Raw genomic sequence first — 17788 nt, forward strand, 5'->3', positions numbered from 1 at the left:
AATGGTCTCGTAAGTCTGGATTGCAGCAAGGGGTGGCGAGGACGGGAACCTCCCCAGTGAAGGCTGGCCTACCTCTCCTGACTCTGACAGTGACTCCAGCTCCATCAGGAGAAGGGAGAACTGTGGAGTGGTTTCCCAACTACCTGAGACTCAGGTGAAAGTCTGAGTTAGCGTATCCTTGGTCTCATACTGACTCACAGCATAACTGCAGCATGTACGTGTGGGAGCCTTAGATGCACCACAGTGCAGTGGGGGAGACTTCATCACTTCTGGACGTGACAGGTTTGGGCCGGTAGAGTGGAGGGGCGTTTGCAGGTGCTGTGCAGCCGCCATGGGAGGCCTGGTGTTGTGTGTCCCACCTGGCCCACTGGAGGCTCCTCGGGATGGGGGTAGAGGCTTCCATGCGGGTGCTGAAGGTCTACAGGAGTGGCACACTGCGAGGGCAGCTCTTCTGAGAGCATGTGGAGTGGGATCAGCATTGTGAAGACGGGCACGGGCAGGAGCCCCCACGAGTGGATGGGGAGGGTCTGCTCCCTGGCTTTCCTTAGGGGGTATTATAAATTGTGAGGGGAAGCTGGGCGGAGGCAGAGGCAGGTGGATCTCTGTGAGTTCAAGGACAGCTGGGGCTACAGGGAGACCCTGTCTCAAAAAGACCAACAAAACAAATGAATAAATTGTGAGGGGAGAGGAGGGAGGATGGTGGTAGTGCCCACCCCCCACCCCCGCAAGCTGAGCACTGCTCAGTGCACCCAGGAAGCAGAGTTAGGCCTCAGCAGTCTGAAAAGGTGATTGTCCCCAGAGGCTGTTTTTATTATGTGAAGCCAAAGTTGTGGAAGTTGTGGTGGTTGTTTGAATTCACTGTGAGAAGTGCCACCCTGGTGAGATGGGAAGGGTGGAGCTCCAGAGCCTGTAGAGGAGGTGGGAGGGCCACTCTGACGGCTCGGCTCGGGCCACTGCAGGACTCTGGCTTGTGAACCACCTGTGATTGCCCCAAGCCTTTGGTCATTCGCCAATTCAATTCAAAGCAGACTTCACTCCCTGCAACATGTGGACCTTCCCTGGCCTGTGTGTCACGTGTGTTCTAGCTTTTGAGTTTGCAGATGTGCGAGGCCTTGGACCCTTGCCTCCATCGGGACACATGCCTACCTCTGGCCTCCTTTCCTCTGTCCTTTCCCCCTCGTCGGCCCCTGTGCTCTGCTGGCTTCTTTACGCGTTGTGGAAGTCCACTTCCCTCCTGGCTCCCTTTGCTACCGTGGCGTTTTCATGGCTGGCTTTGGGCTTGCGGAATGTGCTGTGATGTTTCCGTCCTCACTGGGGCTCCTGAGCCAGCAGCAGAGGAGAGGCTCCTGGTACAGTGTGGAGATGCTTTTTTTTTTTTTCAATCAGAAAAAAAGCTCAGTGCACACCACACACATAGGCCAGAGGTGGTGACATATGTGGCATTTGGAAGGCTGAGGCAGAAGGACCACAAGTTCGAGGCCAGCTTGAGCTACACGAGCAAGCCTTGTCTCAAGTCAGTGAGTGAGCCTGTGTGAGTGAAGGAGTCTTTTGTGTTCGCTCAGCATTAGCATTTTCTCCTCACCGAGACCCAGCCTGCTGCCACGTTCTCTTGTGTCACAGCATGTGCTGGCTTTACTTTTGCCCCCAGGGCAGAGAATATTGTCACTGGGTTTAGGACTCTTGGTTGGCAGGTTTTATCCTGGCACTTTGAAGCTGTGGAGAAGTTCCACTCTGGCCCCTGTGCCAACCTGGGCTTTGGCATATGATTGTGTCTGCTCTGAGTCTCAGGCTGATGTGTCTGTGTTCGCTGAATGGTCTGGGGCTATGAATTTTTGCCTTCCACTGAATGGGGGCTGTCAGCCTCATCTTCCTGTCTGTGCCCATCTCCTGTGAGCTGCAGTGTAGCGTGCTTCCTCCTGGCTGTCCCTCACGGACCTCCTCTCAGAGCCTTCTCTGCTCTGCTGATGGGCCTTCTGTGGCTCCATCTTCCAATCCGCGTCTGCTGCACCAGCCTGCCACGTGGCCCATCCAGTGGTTTGCCTCCTGCTCTGACCAGTAGCTCCCGCCTGCTTGGGTCTTTGCCGGGGCCTGTTCTTATTTCCCTCGTGTCTGGTGATTGTGGTTGTTTCTTGGATTCTGCTAGGGAGACACCATGGGAACTCGGAGTTGAGTTCTGGAGACGAGGGATGCTCTGGTTGGCTGCTCTGGTTGGCTGGGCGCACATCCCTCTTCTGGCCCCTGATCCACTGCAATCTCCCTCTAGCAATTCTAGTTGCCATGCAAAGTGCCTGGGGCGTGCCACTTTTCTGTGCAGCCAGAGCCCTGAGACATGGTGTAGCTCGTGGGCAGGCCTGGGTGTCTCTCCTGGAAGGAGGGAGGCTCTGTGCAGCCAGTGTCGTCTGTTGTTGCTCCACTGGGACTCTGCACCCTGGATTGCCAACCTGTCAGCCTGTGGGTTCCCTCTGCCCTCCTGATGAGCACAGGGCACAGCCCACTGGATGGTATGCCCACCCGATGCCTTTCCTGTCCAAGGCTCAGTGTCGCCTGTGGTGCTGTTGAGCTTGCAGGAGGGTTGGCCCAGTTGCCGCCCACCCAGAGTAGTGGCAGCGCTTTGGCAGGGTGTGCCGTGGTAGTGGGCACGCATGTTTTAGGCCACAGCGGTGGTGGTGGAGTATGCTGACTTGTGGAGAGTCCATTTTAGGAAATGAGCCTGATACCAGGAATCAGGTGGTGACGGTCTGTTTACTGTGGCTTGGCCAGTTTCTCACAGAAAACACCAAGATGGAAACATGCTTCGAAGCCAGGCTCATTTACACACCTGTGGTCCCAGCTACCGGGGAGCCTGAGCCCAACGGGGTTGGAGACTGGCCTGGGCAGGGTAGCAAGCCCTTTCCCCCAATTTGTTAAAGAAACATACTCCTGGCCAGGATATTCGCTGTAATGATATTTGTGTGTGTGTGTGGGGGGGGGTTCCTTATGTCAGCCATCTCCACACGAGCACACCTCCCCTGTACTGCCGAGAGTGGTACCGGCTCGAGCCACATGTCGTCTGGGGTCCCTGTGCCATCCGGTTTTCTAGAGGAGCCAGGCGCTGCTCTGCGGCCTTGAGTGCTGACTTGGGTGCGATCAGTGCCCTTCAGACTGGCCTGTGTGTGTCCGCACTGCTGGTCCTGGACCTTTCTCTGACAACTTCCTACTTCCCCACTCTGCCTGGGCAGCCCCTCATACCCACCGGAGAGGAGACACAGAGGCCAGATTCTGAACTTGAGGCTGAGGTGTGTGGCACAGGGCGCCTTCCTGCCTGAGTGTGTCTGGCAGAGCTCCGTGGTGGTGATAGCCATCCTAGGCCGCTCCTGAGGGTCAGCCGTTTCGGTCCTGAGGATGAGCCACGAGAGGCCATGGAGAGGCCGTCTGCTTCCTCTGCTGTGCAGCCAGCGCGTGGACTGGGGTTCGAGGGCTGCAGACGGGGGACTCTGAGGCCGAGGGCTGGCGGCAGGGCGTCGTCGTGGAGGTGGATGCTCTTCGTGTGCTCCCCTGTTCTGGTGCTGGGCACCGCAGACCTCTGGTGTGCTGGGCGGTGGAGTCGGTGGCCAGAAGCTGTAAGCAGGTGGCGGGTCGGCCCCTCCGGCCACCTCAGACAGCAGGAAGGGCAGCGTGTTGAAGCAGGGTGTGTGCTGCACACCTCAGCCCTCAGGCCCACGTGTGTGCAGAGCGAGGTGGGAGGCTGCCTCCACTCGGGCTCCCGCTCCTTTCTCCTCCCCAGTCTCCTCCAGCGGCCTGGCTCATTGGCTGACTGTGCTGAGTAGCCTGGTGTGATCAGGGGTGCCCTGGTGGGGTACTGGGGCTGGATGTGGGAGAAGCCTGTTTCTCCACCACTGGGGAGCCCACCTGGCGCCTCTGCCGTGCTTCGAAGCAGTCTATCCTGTCTCCCCACCCCCACCCCGCGGGAAGAAACAGTAAAAGGAATGTTTTTACGGGGAAATGTTTTTGTTTTTGGTTTTTTTTTTGGTTAGCATTGCCTTTTACTTGGCCTAAGTCAGCAAATAGCTTTCACTATTAAACTATCTATTTTCTTGTTCTGGTTTAGAGACATAATGACTATTTTAGTAAAATGCTTGCAACTCAGTTTTATTTCTTATTTTATGCTATTTTATTTTGCATCGACGTAAAAGCGTTTAGCAGATGTTTCTCTTTCTTGTCCGGGCCAGCTCCTCTTCCTCTAGCTCTATATACTCTTGCTCCTGGAGGCCCTTCCCCAGGGTTTGCTGGCTGCCCCTCCTGCCACTTAGGCACTGGCTCCATGGTGGTCCCCTGACTGCTGTCACCCACCTGCCTGCTTACTTGAAATTGCCACCTTCCATGAAAGGTGGGGCCTGGGGTCTTTGTTCCCATGTCTCTATCCCCCCTCACAGTCCTCAGACGGTGCCCTGGCACTAGCTAGTGTGGGTGGATGTGGAGGTGTGTTGACTGTTGACGGGAAGAGAGCTACGGGGACTTTGCCGTGCCGATCCCACCCTGTGGGAAAGTGTTTATATTCACACTGAGTGTGCAGCTTCTTTTCTAATTCTAAAAGTAGTGACTGTTTGTAGGAAAGCTGGAAAACAGAAAAGTAGAACAGAGCCAGCACGGTGGCATGTGTATGGGATTCTGGCTCTCAGGGCTGAGGCTGGAGAATCGCTTTGTGTTTGAGGTTGGCCGGGGTTATAAATAAGACCCTGTCTCACAGAGAACCTCCTAACCCTAACCAGCAAGCTGTCACTGGACTGTACGTGCTGTGGGCATTCTGGAGCCCCCGAGCTCCCCATTCCTGTCTGTGTAGGCACTCTGTTCTCACCTGTGAGCATTTCCATGCCTTGTGTTTGCTGAAGCTCTTGAAGGGACAGCACAGTCTAGTGTGTTTCATTTCTGTGCTAGCTGTCAATCCGCTGGATGGCGGTGTCCTTGATTCCTCCCGGTGAAGGGGCGCTGTCTTCCTGCCTCACAGCTCCTTGGCAGCGTCCTTGGTTGGTGATGTCCTAGGAACCTGTTGAGTCCTCCAGGTGTCCTTAGAGGGTCTGAAGGTGCAGCATCTCCGCTGAGCCTGCTGCCTGCCATGCTGTGAGGCTTGGTTTCCCTTTAGTTCAGGTGATGAAATGACTTCTCAAACTCTGTCTGCTAGTTTTAGAGGAAGTGATGACCTGTCACAGACCCTAAGAGGGGTCCACTTGAAGAAGAGACACCCTGGATTCCAGCACAGGGATGTGGACATGGGGTGATGGTTGGAGTTCTGCCCAGTCCTCAGGGGAGGTGCGGGAGGGCAGGGAGACTGCAGGCTCTGGCTCTCATCATTCTTCTGTGGTCACGGGTTGTCCCTGTGCTGTCTGAAGTGCCTCAGTCCCCTACTCTGCCTTCCCGGCACCTGGGTACCCCAGCCAGGGACAATAACGTCAAGTGTCTTCCAGCTTGGTAAGCTCTGCAAATGCGTTTTTAGTTAATTACCACAGCGCACGCTTGCTTGCTCCCTCCCTCCCTCGGTGAGCCAGCTCCCCTTATTTCCACATCACAGCAGAAGAGACTGAGACAGAAGAAGATAGTCTCCTGCCTCGTGGCACCGGCAGGCAGGTGTGCTGCCATGTACCCGGGTCTGTTGTGCTGTGTGGGCCTGTAAGCCCCGCCCTTCCTCCCTGCCTGTCTCACTTTTTCCCCATCTCTCTGTGTAGCCCAGGATGGCCTGGCGTGCGTGATGCATCTGCCTCAGCCTCCTTGAGTGCTGGGATCATAGGTGTGCACCACTGCACCCCACTGGTCCCCTTGGTTTTGCTCACAGCAGCCCCCCCACCTCCACTCTGTTCTGACTGACTGTGTAGCCTTGGCAAGAGCTCTGGGAGCTCCTGACCCTTTGGCCCTTTTTTCTTTCGCCGTGGGGATAACCTGGTCTGTGTACCTGACGGTGACAAGCCTGTCCGCTCTAGAGCTTGCCGCCACTCCCTGTTGGAGGAACGGTGCGGGGCTGTGGGAGGCCTGGGCCTCTGGTCGACCTGTCTGCTGCAGTCTGTGTTTGAGGGAGGGGCTCCACTTCCAGAACTTTGTATGTGAGCATGTTACATTTGAAAATGGAGAGATGGCTCAGTGGCTAAGAGCACTGGCTGCTCTTGCAGAGGACCCCGGTTCAAATCCCAGCACCCACATGGCGGCTGACAGCCATCTGTTAACTCCAGTTCTAGAGGAGCCGACACCCTCTTCTGGCCTCATGGACATTGCACAACACAGGTGTACTCACATACATGCAGGCAATACACTCATACGCATAAAATAAAAATTAATGAAAGTGAAAACAAAAAAGAAAATGGAATTGATGTTTAAAAACTAAATTTCGAAGGCTGTATTCCTGTTCGATCAATGTTGAAGTGGATTTTAAGCACAGCTTTAAAGAAGCCTGTAAATGTGAGCTTTTCATCAGTCGTCACCGTGTTTTAAAAGTCCTGAGGGACAGTTAGAGGCCATCATGATAGGACCAGCTACATGTTGTTGGAGGTCTGTGACCTCAGGAGCCCACCCAAGGGGGTTCACGTCCATCTGGTCTGATTGTCCATGTGGTGTCAGTTCCTTCTCCGAGGGGACAGCCTGGGCGACACCAGGAGTGTCAGGAATGCAGGCTCACAGTCCACTCAAGACCAGAGTCAGAGTACTTACCACGATCTGGAAACTCTTTTTGTTTTGTGTTTTATGGTCCTGGGGACCGAGTCTAGGGCTTGGCGTGTGTTAGGCCAGACTAGCAATGAGCTCGGGGAGCTCAGCACACTTTGTACCTTTTGAAACAGGCTGTCACTAAGTCACCCAGACTGGCCTTGAACTTGGTCTGTAGCTTGAGCTGGTCCTGAACATTTAGGCCTCTTGCCTTGGCCTCCTGAGTAGCTGAGGTTGCATGCCCACACTACCAGGTTGGGCTGGCAGGCTCACAGGCCTCCAGGTCTGGGTGCGTCCGCTGAATGACAGCCCACAAGGTAGGAGTGTAGACGCATCCCCTGCTAGTGCAGGTGCCACTGTGACCTTGGAACATGGTGCTGTTGACCTGTGTCTCACAGATGCCTCTCTGTTTCCGGGACAGCATTGCTCTTAGTGCATGGGTTTCCTTCATGGACAGACAGCGCAGAGAAGGAGCCAGGCCTTACCTGATGCCGAGTTCTTACTCAGGTAGTGGCATTTGAATAGAGATGTGAGACAGACTCCCAGGGAGCCTTGGGGCGGGACCACAATGCCGAGGCCCCGCAGAGGGAACTGAGTGTCCACTGGGCAGATAGGCCACAGTATCCAGGGTCCTTGTGGGCCAATATGAGGAGTGGGGCCAGAAAGACAGAACTGGTGTCCACTTGGGTCCCTGAGAGCCAAGCAGATGGGATGGGTGTCCACTTGGTCTCTGGTTAGGCAGTGGCCCTGGTGGTCCTGGACAGGCTGACCCTGAAGGTGAAAGGGCAGTTAGCTGGGAGCAGGGCCTGTGATCTCTTGGAAGTAAATCGGGAGCTTGCCCAGAGAGGACCTGAACTATAACAGTAGCAGGATCCTGGCCTAGGAACATCAGCTTGGTCCGACCTGCTCAGGACCGGAAGGCGACATTTGCACATCAGCTGGGACCAGAGCTCTGCGGAGCATGAGTCAGAGAGCATCTGAGTCAAACTGTGGGTCACATGGGCAAATTAACCTAACCAAAAATAACCCAAAACAGCATTTCTGGGAAGGCAATTGAAGGAAGCTTTCTGTATAAACAAAGGAGCAAAGCGGAGAGGCCGGTGAGGGAAGAAGCTGGGTGGAGGCAGATGTGCGTTTGGCCTCGGGTTTTTTAAAGTGGTTTCTCCTGTACGGCTGTCAGATGCCATGCTTGTGTTTTGATTGGGCAGTTCACAGTTTGTCCCAACCTGGCTGCTGGCCTGAGGCTGGCAGCCCTTGGCTCTTCCTGCAGGGCCACAGGAAGTACTTCCTGTGGTCTCTTCTGGGAGTTGGCAAGTGAGCCGCTTGATGCCACATGAGGCCCACCCTGAGACAGAGCCTTATGACTGGCCTTGACCCTGCTGTGTGTCAGGAAGACCTTGAACTTCTGATCCTTATACCTCTACTTTCTGGGAGCTAGGAACATAGGTGTGCACTGTCATGCCTGATGTACGTGGTGCTGGGATCCAGTCTAGGGATTCCGTATGCTAAGCAGGCACTCTACGAACTGAGCTGTGTCCGAGACCCCAATTTAACTTTCTTGGTAACCTCTTATTTTTTAAAAATATTTCTTTTATTGACTTTTATGTGTGTGAGTGCATTGCCTGCATGCATGTAAGTGCACCTGTGTCGTGCAACTCCCATGGAGATCAGTAGAGTTTTGGATCCCCTGGAATTGGAGTTATGAATAGTTCTTGGCCACCATGTGGGTGCTGGGAATTGAACCTGGATCCTCAACAAAAGCAGCCGGTCCTCTTAACTGCTGAGTTAACGTAGAGTGGTGGCTAGGGTTGAGGTCCACGTAGGTGGCTGGCACTGCACTGTGTAGACTGCTTGGGCACCGGGTGCCAAGGAAGCCCCCTGACCCCTCTGACCCTCTGACCCGGCTTCTTGAGTGCCTCTGACACTGCTTGGTGCTTGATACGCCTGACTCCGACTTGTTTCTACCTCAGTGCCCGAGTGTTCCTGCCCCCTTGCCAGCCTTCTGCGCACCAGTGACCACCTGCCACCCACCAGGCAGATAACAAAGGGAAAAGCCAAGTGGAAATACAGCCAGGGAGGTGGCAGGCAGGCCCTGGTGCTCCCTGCCCTGAATCCAGTCAGGACCAGTGCTGCTTCCTCGATGCCCCTCCCCCACTGCATGTGTGGCAGGGCTGCGTGATGAATTTTAAAGTCTTAGATGTTTTCCTAATATCATTTGAGAGTTTGAAATCTTGAGGTAATGCTGAAATGAAAGCAAATTTCACTCCACAGTCAGTTTTGACTGAAAAATTTTCAAATATCACAGAGTGGTGGTGGGTGGGGGAGTTTCCCCAGCCCTTCTCAGGGCCAGCCAGCTGTCCAGGGCTTGTGGGCCCCATCCCGTCTGTGTACACACAGCGATCTTCTCTTCACACCCAGGAAGGCGGGCTGTGCTGGCGTCCTGTGGTTTATGCCACCAGGTCTCTGCCCCTAGATAATGAAGGTATTTTCAGGGTTTCAGGGTCACAAACACTGTAGTTAGTACCCTGCCCTCAGATGGGGTCTCTTCCTGTGTAAAAGCTTCGGGATCTGTCTGCTGTTTTCAAACTGTTCTGGGCTGGAGGTGCTGTGTGCCTCCTGCGGCTTCCAGAGCACTGTGAGATTTATCAGCGCTGGGTCCTGCTGTGGAACAGGGTTTATAGGAAAGTATTTTATTTGAAGAAATAAAAACAGGGTTTTGTTGGGTATGGTGACACATGCCTTTAATCCCAGCACTCAGGAGGCAGAAGCAGGCAGATCTCTTGAGTTCAAGGCCAGCCTGGTCTATACCATGAGTACAGGCCAGCTGGGGCTACAGGGAGACCCTGCTTCAAAAACAAAAAAACAGAATTAAAAAAAAAAAAAAAACAGAAAAAAATAGGGTTTTGCCTCAGATGAAGGCATGTGACTCATGCCAGCGTGGCTAAGACTCCTATGCCGTCTCATGGACCCAGCCCAGGCGGAAGCCCAGGATTGTCTGTGGGTTTGGGGAGAGGCATGGATGGTGGTGTTTGGTCTTTCTCAGGAAGTGAGTTGTACTATGGTAGAGATGCATGTTTCGTAGGAGAACCTGAAACTCAGGTTTGTATGCATGACTTTTAAAATGAGCTTCTACTGCAGAGGAAAATAAGAGGATAATGGTCTGTCCCCCCAGGTGGCGCCCAGAACAGAGGCCCCCGTCATCAGCATCAGCAACAGTCTGGAGAACGCACTACACACATCAGCGCATTCCACCGAGGAGTCCCTGCCCAAGAGGCCTTTGGGAAAGCATGGCAAAGGTAGGTCCCACTGGGCTTCCCACTAGAGGTCCCCCGTGTGGGCAGAAGGCAGGAGGCGTCCTCAGCACGCAGCTGCAGCCTGTTGGGAGGGTGCTGCTCTTTCTCATTCTGCAAGGAATGGGTGAGCATGTCTTGGCAGTAAACATCTCAGACACTGTTGTTCACTGAAGGAGGAAAAGGGTTTCAACTCTCCATTCCTCACACCAGAGTAGATGCTAAATTCTAAAGTGTCGGCTTAGATCGAGTGCTGCTGTCCCCTAAGTGGGCGCCTGGGGCTTGTCCTGTGCTGATGTGGTGACAGGTTCTCCCAGCTGCACCAACATGGCCTGTGCCAGTGAGGAGTGTGACTTTTTCTTAAGGTAACAGGCCTGTGGGTTGCTCAGTGTGGACTGGAAGTGGATGGAGCCCCTGCCACAGGCTCTGGTCCTCCTGGCTCTGTGAGGCTGACTGACAGCCACCCACACAGTCACAAAATCAAATCATTTTGTTTATTTTCTTTGACAGTCTCCCTAGTCCCATGCTGCCTGGGAGTCACTATTTGGTCCAGGCTGGTCTGATGTCACAGAGAGCCGCCTGCCTCTGCCTCCCAAGGGCTGGGATTAAAGGCACACAAGTTACCGCCCCTGGCATTCAGATAATTTTAAATTGGATGACTGTGTGGTTTGGGGGCCTTTAGGAGAAGGTGATTGGTAGGACTAGATGGGTCAAAAACTCCACCAGGTTTTAGCAGAGCGGGGGAAATAATACCTCGTCAGGATAGACCTCGAGGCCCTTGGAAGTCTGGCCACCCCTAGTTCCGAGTTTGCTCCCTTCCTTATTTATAGATGTGCCCGTCCCTTCTCTCCCTCTCATGTCCCAGGCATGCCGAGTGCTGCTGCCTTAGAAAGACCTGTGTTGATGTCTAGAGCGCCGTCTGCTCTGACTTGGTCTTGTCTTGGGATGGTCTGCGTCCTTGCTCTGTGCCATGTCTGTCTTCAGAGCCCAGCGTGGGGCGACAGCAGCTCTGAAAGCCTGTTCCCCTACTGGGGCCTGGGTGCAAGGTTGCAGTCCTCATGGTACACGTTGCTCCCAGGAGGCTGTATGCCTCTGTCGACTGTCTTTTCTGCTGGGTTTTCCTATCGATGCAGCTGTGGATGGAGAGTTGGTACCTGGAGTGTGGGGCTTCTGAGAAAATCAGCCAGGAGCAGTGCCTCCTCTGCTGCACAACTCTCAGACCTCACAGGACCCCTGTGGGATTGGCCACTGCACTAGGACATGACAGGCCTTCGTTTTGGAGGGGTATAATTCAGGGCGACTGTGGTCTACTGTCACCTGGTTGTATGCTTTGTTGCCAAGAGAGGCGGAGGCTGAGGGGCTGTGATGTTGACTATGGTGAGCACACAGGAGGCTAGCTGGTAGGTCCCAGCCAACCTGGCACTGTTGGACCCCACAGCATCACCTGCTGTCACTCCCAGACAGCAGGGCTCTTCTGTCCAGAAATTGGCAGGCAGACTAGACTAGCTCGGTCTCACTAGCCCCTTTCCTCATGGCTCATTTTCCCTTTGCTGGGCATCGGTTAGTGCTGTCCATGGTCATGCTAGGCTATGGAGGTTTTTTGTGTGTTTTATTGTTTTGGCTTTTATGAGACAGGGTCTCCCTGTAGCCCCAGCTGGCCTGGAACTCACTATGTAGACCAGGCTGGCCTCGAACCTCCCTTGGGCCTCCTGAGTGTTGGGATTGAGGGCGTGCACCACCATGGCTGGCTTTAGGCCTTGGGGTTTTACTGCTCTTAACTCTTCCTGTCTTCGGCTTGCCTCTCCTGGTTCGGTTTCCTCTGATCTCTTGAAGTCTTACAGTATAGGGTTTGAGTAGGAAGTGGTCAGACTTTCCATTTTCCACATGGGAAAGTGCAGGAGCCACAGAAACAGCTTCTGGTGCTGCTTTGGTTGGGCTGTGCTCCTGGTAGACGCATCCCCCTTCTTGATGTTCCAGCGACTCTGGGTGTGTTTAGGTGAAAGCGTCTTTTCTATCAGTATCGTGCTCCATTTTGCAGTTGAGACTTGCATCACAGGGGAGTCCCTGAGGCGCGGACCCAGAGCTGGCGCTGTGGGCCATGCGGGGCTGAGGAGAGGGGGAAGGAAGGTGCAGGTTAGTTCCCAGGATCCCAGTCTGCTAGGAGGCAGTCTCCTGTGCTGTTCACTAGAAAACCTTCCCATGCAGGGACGGCAGTGTTGACTCAGTGTGGGCCGTCCCCAGGCCTAGTGTGGCTGCTCAGGAGGGAACCATCTCACACTAAGTTCTCCATCCCTCCATGCCATGGTTGGGACAAGAGAGAGCTCAGTCTCAGGTCCCAGTGCCTGGGCCACTTGTCATTGCCATTTGGGGATCAGGGACCGGTGTGCAGGTGCGGGAGGGGAAGCCTCGAACACTGGGAGTACCTGTGCCTTTGCCCTAGGACGGAAGTAGCTGGGCTCTGTCTCTGGCAGAGTGGTAGTGGATAGCTGGTCCCATCACCTTAATTAAACTGCAGATTTGAAACATCTCAGAATTTGGGGGCTTTGCACTCTTTTTTTTTTTTTCTTGTTTGTTTTTAAGGCAGGGTCTCACTGTAGTTCCAGGTGGCCTGGAACTCCCTATGTAGACCAGGCCGGCCTTGATCTCGATAACCTCTGTCTGTGCCTCCTGAGTGCTGGGATTAAAGGCTTGTGCCACTATGCCTGGCTTTTCTTTGCCTTCTTGAAAATGATGGACCCTCGACCGGGTGTGGAAGCGCACACCTTTGGTCCCAGAACTTGGGAGGCAGAGGCAGGCGGATCTCTGTGAGTTCCAGGCCAGCTGGGGCTGCAGGGAGACCCTGCCTCAAAAAGACCTAAATAAATAAATTAAATAATAGTAATAACGGAGCCGGGCATGGTGGCGTGCACCTTTAATCCCAGCACTTGGGAGGCAGAGGCTGGAGGATCTCTGTGAGTTTGAGGCCAGCCTGGTCTCCATAGCGAATCCAGGCCAGCTATGGCTACAATAAATAAGAAGCCTGCATGTGTTGGCCCACTCCTTCAATCCCAGCACTCGGGAGGCAGAGAGTGATCCATGATCTCTGTGAGCTTGAGGTCAGTACATAGTGAGACCTTGTTTGCAAACTTCCCCAGCCCTTCTTCCTCTGAAAATACATACAGACTCCAAAGAACCCATGTTTATCCATGCCATGTCTGTAGAGACTTAACAGTTCTCAGACAAAGCTGGGAAGTGGCATTCTGTGCCACTCTGAACCTGTGGCCTTCTGGTTCTGCTGCTGAGGTGTGTTACATAACATCGTCGTGACGACTGAACCCACAAACCTTGGGATTTTTTTTTTTAATAAAAAAAAATTTTATTTTTACATTTTTTTTAATCATTTTTATTTTATGTGTATGTATGTATTGCCTGCATGTAGGTAAGTGCACCCGTGTCATGCAATGCCTGTGGAGGACAAAAGAGGCTGTCAGATCCCCTGGGACTGGAGTTACAGACAGTTGTTAGCTGCTGTGTGGGTGCTGGGATTCGAACCCGGGTCTTCTGCAAGAACAACCAGTGTTCTTAACCGCTGAGCCATCTCTCCAGCCCCCAAAACCTCTTAATAGAAAAGAAACCCCAAAGTATGCACGAATTTCAGTAAGACAGGAATCGCAGTGAGAGCTGACTTCTGAAACCGCTGTGTGCTGCTGCCTTTCCGGAGGTGCTGCAGCGAGGTGAGCGTGGACCTTAGGGTGTGCTCCCCTCTATGTGCCAGATTGACCCTCGGTACGAGGACAGCCAGGTTGCCCTGTAGTCACCGTCCCCGTTCTTAAGCTGACCGCCCTCCTTGCCTTCCCCCTTGGCGCTCCTCTGAAGCACAGGTCCACACAGCCACTTGAACGACTGCTTCCTCACGAAGTGCCTCTCACGGGGTTCCAAGGCGGTGGGTCCCCAGCCGCCCCGCACCGGGCTTGGCATGCAGGTCAGCCCCGCAATGGGCCGTCGGATGGTCTCGTGTTTTGAGAAGAGCGGGGAGAAGAGGGTGGTCTTGCTGGTGGTCTGAGCAGTGCTTCTGGTCTGCTGCTCTTTCTCTCCAAGAGCTGGTCTCCTGGTTCATTCTCTGTGCTCTGCCAGTTTCATTCCCCTCAAGAGGGCTTGTCTCCCAGGACTTGGTTCTTGCTGGCCGAGGGGTGCTCGGCTGAGAGCCTCAGCTCCGTCCTGTTGGGGAGAGTCCTCCCAGCAGGTGTGGTGACCCGCGCCGTCTTTCCCTGACTGTTTTCAGGTTTCTGTGTCTTTGGCTGGGAGGCTGACCCCCATGCCTTAGATGTGGTTTTTCCTATGATTTTTTTTAGCTCTTGTCTTTGACCAGCCTTGGGAATTCCAGCTGTTGGGAGCATTGTTCCTCCTTTCCCCCTTACCCTCAGGTGTCCGTGTGCCGGGCAGGGGCTCACTGTGTCACAGAGCCCGGACACTGCTCACCGCTCTGTCTTTTCCTCTCTTCAGACTGTGACAGAAGACTTGTGTCTTCTTTTTCTCTACAGACCTGGCTCCTCCTGTCACCTGCCTGCCGTACACTTGGTCTTTTCCTGTCAGAAACTGCTGCTCAGTTTTAGAATCTTCATTTGGTTCTTTTGTTTTTGTTTTGCTTTTTAAAAATTTTATTATTTCATGTGTATGAGTGTGTGGCCTGCCTGTAGGTAGTGCACCTGTGTCATGTAATGCCTGCAGAGACAGAAGAGGGCGTCAGATCCCCTGGAACTGGAGTTACGGAAGGTTGTTAGCCGTCATGTGGGTGATGGGATTTGAACCCGGGTCCTCTGCAAGAGCAGCCAGTGCTCTTCACCACTGAGCCTTCTCTCTAGCCCTGTTTTCCTTTTTTGAGGCAGGGTCTCAGGTAGCCCAGGTTGGCCTCAAACTTACTGTATAGCTGATGATAACCTTGAACTTGCATCCTTCTGCCTCTGCCTCCAAAATGCTGAGGTTGCAGGTGTATGCCCAACAGGGTTTTTTTTTTTCTGGTAAAACAGTTGAACCCAGGGTTTTTCCCATTCTAGGTAGCACCTCACTGAGCCAAGTCCCCACCCTTTCTTTGTAATTCTTACTTCTCTGCCGAGAGCCCGTGCATTCGTTTATTGGAGCTCATTTCAACATCCTGGAACACAGTTAAAACTCAGACCTTCCCGTCTCCTCTGGGTCGCTGGCTTCGGTGCTCTTCAGGTTTTCCTGGTTAGTGAGCACCGGCTTTCGATCGATCGTATCACTGATGGCCGCGGAGATGGTGGGTTCCTGTGCACTGTCCTACGTGTTTTTTTTCTTGGGACAGGGAATACTGGCTGAACAAGGTTAGAACTCCCTCCTGTGTGTAGACTCTGCCTCCTTGGCATGCCTCTGTCTTCTTCCTGTCTCAAAGGACCTGAAGCACGTCCATGAGATTTTGGGCATGTGCCCACTCAGGCTACCTCCCCCGTGGCTTGATAGCCAAGCCTCGAGGTGGGTGGTCCCTGCTTGCCCCTACCCAGATCTGAGCGTGTATACCTCCAATACTGCTCTCACAGAAAGTAGTTCCTTGTGACACTGGGTGACTTTTTGACGTCGTGTTGGTGATGGCCCTGCCCTAGACCCTGTCTTCTGGTTTCCTTTAAGATTTGTGTGTGTGTGTGTGTGATTTTTATTTTGTGTACGAGTGTTTGCCTGCATGTATGTATGTGCACCACATGTGTACAGTGTCCATAGAGGGTGTCAGATCCCCTAGAACTAGAGGTACAGATGATCGTCAGCAGCCACGTGGGTGCTGGGAACTGAGCCTGGGTCCTCTACAGAGCAGCCAGTGCTCTTAACCACTGAACCACCTCTCTAGCCGTCCTTTTAAGTTCTTTTGCTGTGATACTGAAGCATGCAGATGCATTCCTGTGGCCTGTCCTGGTCTCCCACCTCACTTTGCTGACTCCTGCCTGCCCTGAATGCCTTCTGACTCTACATCATGCTCTCTGCATGGGGTCACTGAAGCCATGTGTAGCCCCTGCAGTTCATGAAGGTGCTCTGACCTGGGACTCAGAGCCCCACTGACCCACTGCTGACTGGATCTTTCCACGTGAACAGCCTTAGGTAGCTCTTGTCAGCACACCTAACCTACTGCCTTACTCCCCTTCCGGGTGTGATCATGCCCGTCTGTGGGCACGTGGGCAAACCCCAGAAGTGCCCTCAGCTTGTCCCTCCTGGGATAGTCCTGGCCCTGGTGACCTGGTGCTGTGGGGATTTTTTTTCTCGTTTCTGCCGACTCAGCATGCTGGGCACTCCTGCCTCTGTTCCTCTTCTGCTGTCTGTCCTCGAGGCGAGGACCACAGTCCTAGTCCACAGTCGGGCATCATCATGAGCCTTCCTGCTGTGTATGGGTCTGCATTGACACTGGAGCCAGGGCTCCCTCCTCTGATGATGTTAGGGCATGAGGCTTACAGGGACTCAGTAACTACCAAGGCTCTGAGCGGCAAGCCTCATGTGGCCAACAGAGGCCATCCAAGTAGAGCCATTAGCTGACTGGGATCAGTGGAGAGCTCAGAATCCCTTCGTGTTGGGGCCTGTGTTCATTTCCCCAACCATCTACACCAGCCTCTCACCCACCTCTCAAGGCCTTGAGGACAGCCGCAGCATCCCGCCCCTGGGTCCTGACGTGCATCCCTCTGCCCCATGTAGGCCCTTCCTTGAAGTCTAGTGCCACCTGTGGCTACTGCACACCAGTATTAAGTGAAATGTTTGCTTCAGCACACAAGTGACACTCACTGGGCATCCAGGTGCCACAGGACCAGCCCTGCAGGTGATTCTGGTGAGCGCAGGAATGCTTCAGCTTCCTATCCCCAGGTCAGATGGTCGGTGCAGAACTGCTGGGGTCTCAGAAACACTGCTGAGTTCTCAGGTGTGTCCCTGTGCGTCCTGAGGAGATGTCGGGAAGGAGGTGTGTTGGAAGCAGACCTTACCAGCAGCTGGAAGAGGCTGTGTGCTTTACCACGACTCCATTAACCCAGGCTGTGCAGCACAGTAACAGCGCACTGGGTGTTTGAATAATGCTGTTCCCAGACTTTAGAGAACATAGTTTTCAATTTCTGAGTGCCACTGCTCTGGGGAGAGGGCAGCAGTGGGGATCTCTGTCCCCAGTGGATTTGGAACAGCCTCTGCTTAGCGAAAAGGCTTTGGGCATGTAGGGGCATGAAGACATGAAGGAGGGGAAGGAATGTTTTTGCCACAAATGACGCTGGTTCCCTTTAAAATCTTTCCCTATGTCGTTAACTAGTCACCTCTCCTTGAATCGTTTTAGTAATTATTTATTGGTCCGGGATATATGGAATTAAACTACTTAGTACAAGAACCGTTGGAAAGCAATTGCAGAGGCACACACTGGCAGTCACTTGGGTTTCTCCAGAAGGCTTTGGGCAGGGGGGTGGCGGGGGGCAATGGCAGGGACATGCTCCCAGACATGCCGTCTGGAGGTGTCTGCCTCCCTGACTCTCCATGTGATGTTCTGCTCCTGGAAATCCCAAGAGACACTTCAGCTCTGCTGCGGTGGAGGTGACCCTCAGACTGCAGCAGTTTAACCTTGGGACCCCTGGGCTGAAGTCAGGAGATGCTGAGGCATCGGCTTGGGCATTCTGGTCCTGAGTTACTAGTGGCGCTCTGCCGGTCCTTGGCTCTTCATTGCTGAGCCCGGCTCAGGCTGAGCTCGATGGTGTCGAACCTTCTCCCTCAGAGGTTTACTGGGTCCCTGCAGAGCCTCTCAGGCAGTCAGGCAGTTTCCTATTGGAATTGGGGGAGCCCATGGCCTGGCCTAGGAGGCCTTTGCTGGCTGTTTTTTTTTTTTTTTT

At 53.8% G+C, this 17788-nt stretch overlaps 1 protein-coding gene across 4 annotated transcripts in view; it reads left to right on the top strand.

Annotated features, from left to right (window-relative positions):
• Positions 1-17788, top strand: part of Zcchc14 (zinc finger CCHC-type containing 14) — a 54856-nt gene that overhangs the window by 12817 nt on the left and 24251 nt on the right. For 2 of the 4 annotated variants that reach the window (XM_029567109.1, XM_029567110.1), the window contains exon 4: positions 9839-9962. In XM_029567109.1, the coding sequence (XP_029422969.1) occupies positions 9839-9962 (124 nt within the window). Of the gene's footprint in view, positions 1-9610; positions 9766-9838; positions 9963-17788 lie in introns of those variants that run through there. The other 2 variants (XM_029567112.1, XM_029567111.1) reach the window with 2 other exon arrangements.

The sequence above is a fragment of the Nannospalax galili genome, unplaced genomic scaffold, assembly GCF_000622305.1.
Source record: "Nannospalax galili isolate Female #2095 unplaced genomic scaffold, S.galili_v1.0 scaffold459, whole genome shotgun sequence".
NCBI classification, from domain to species: Eukaryota; Metazoa; Chordata; class Mammalia; order Rodentia; family Spalacidae; genus Nannospalax; species Nannospalax galili.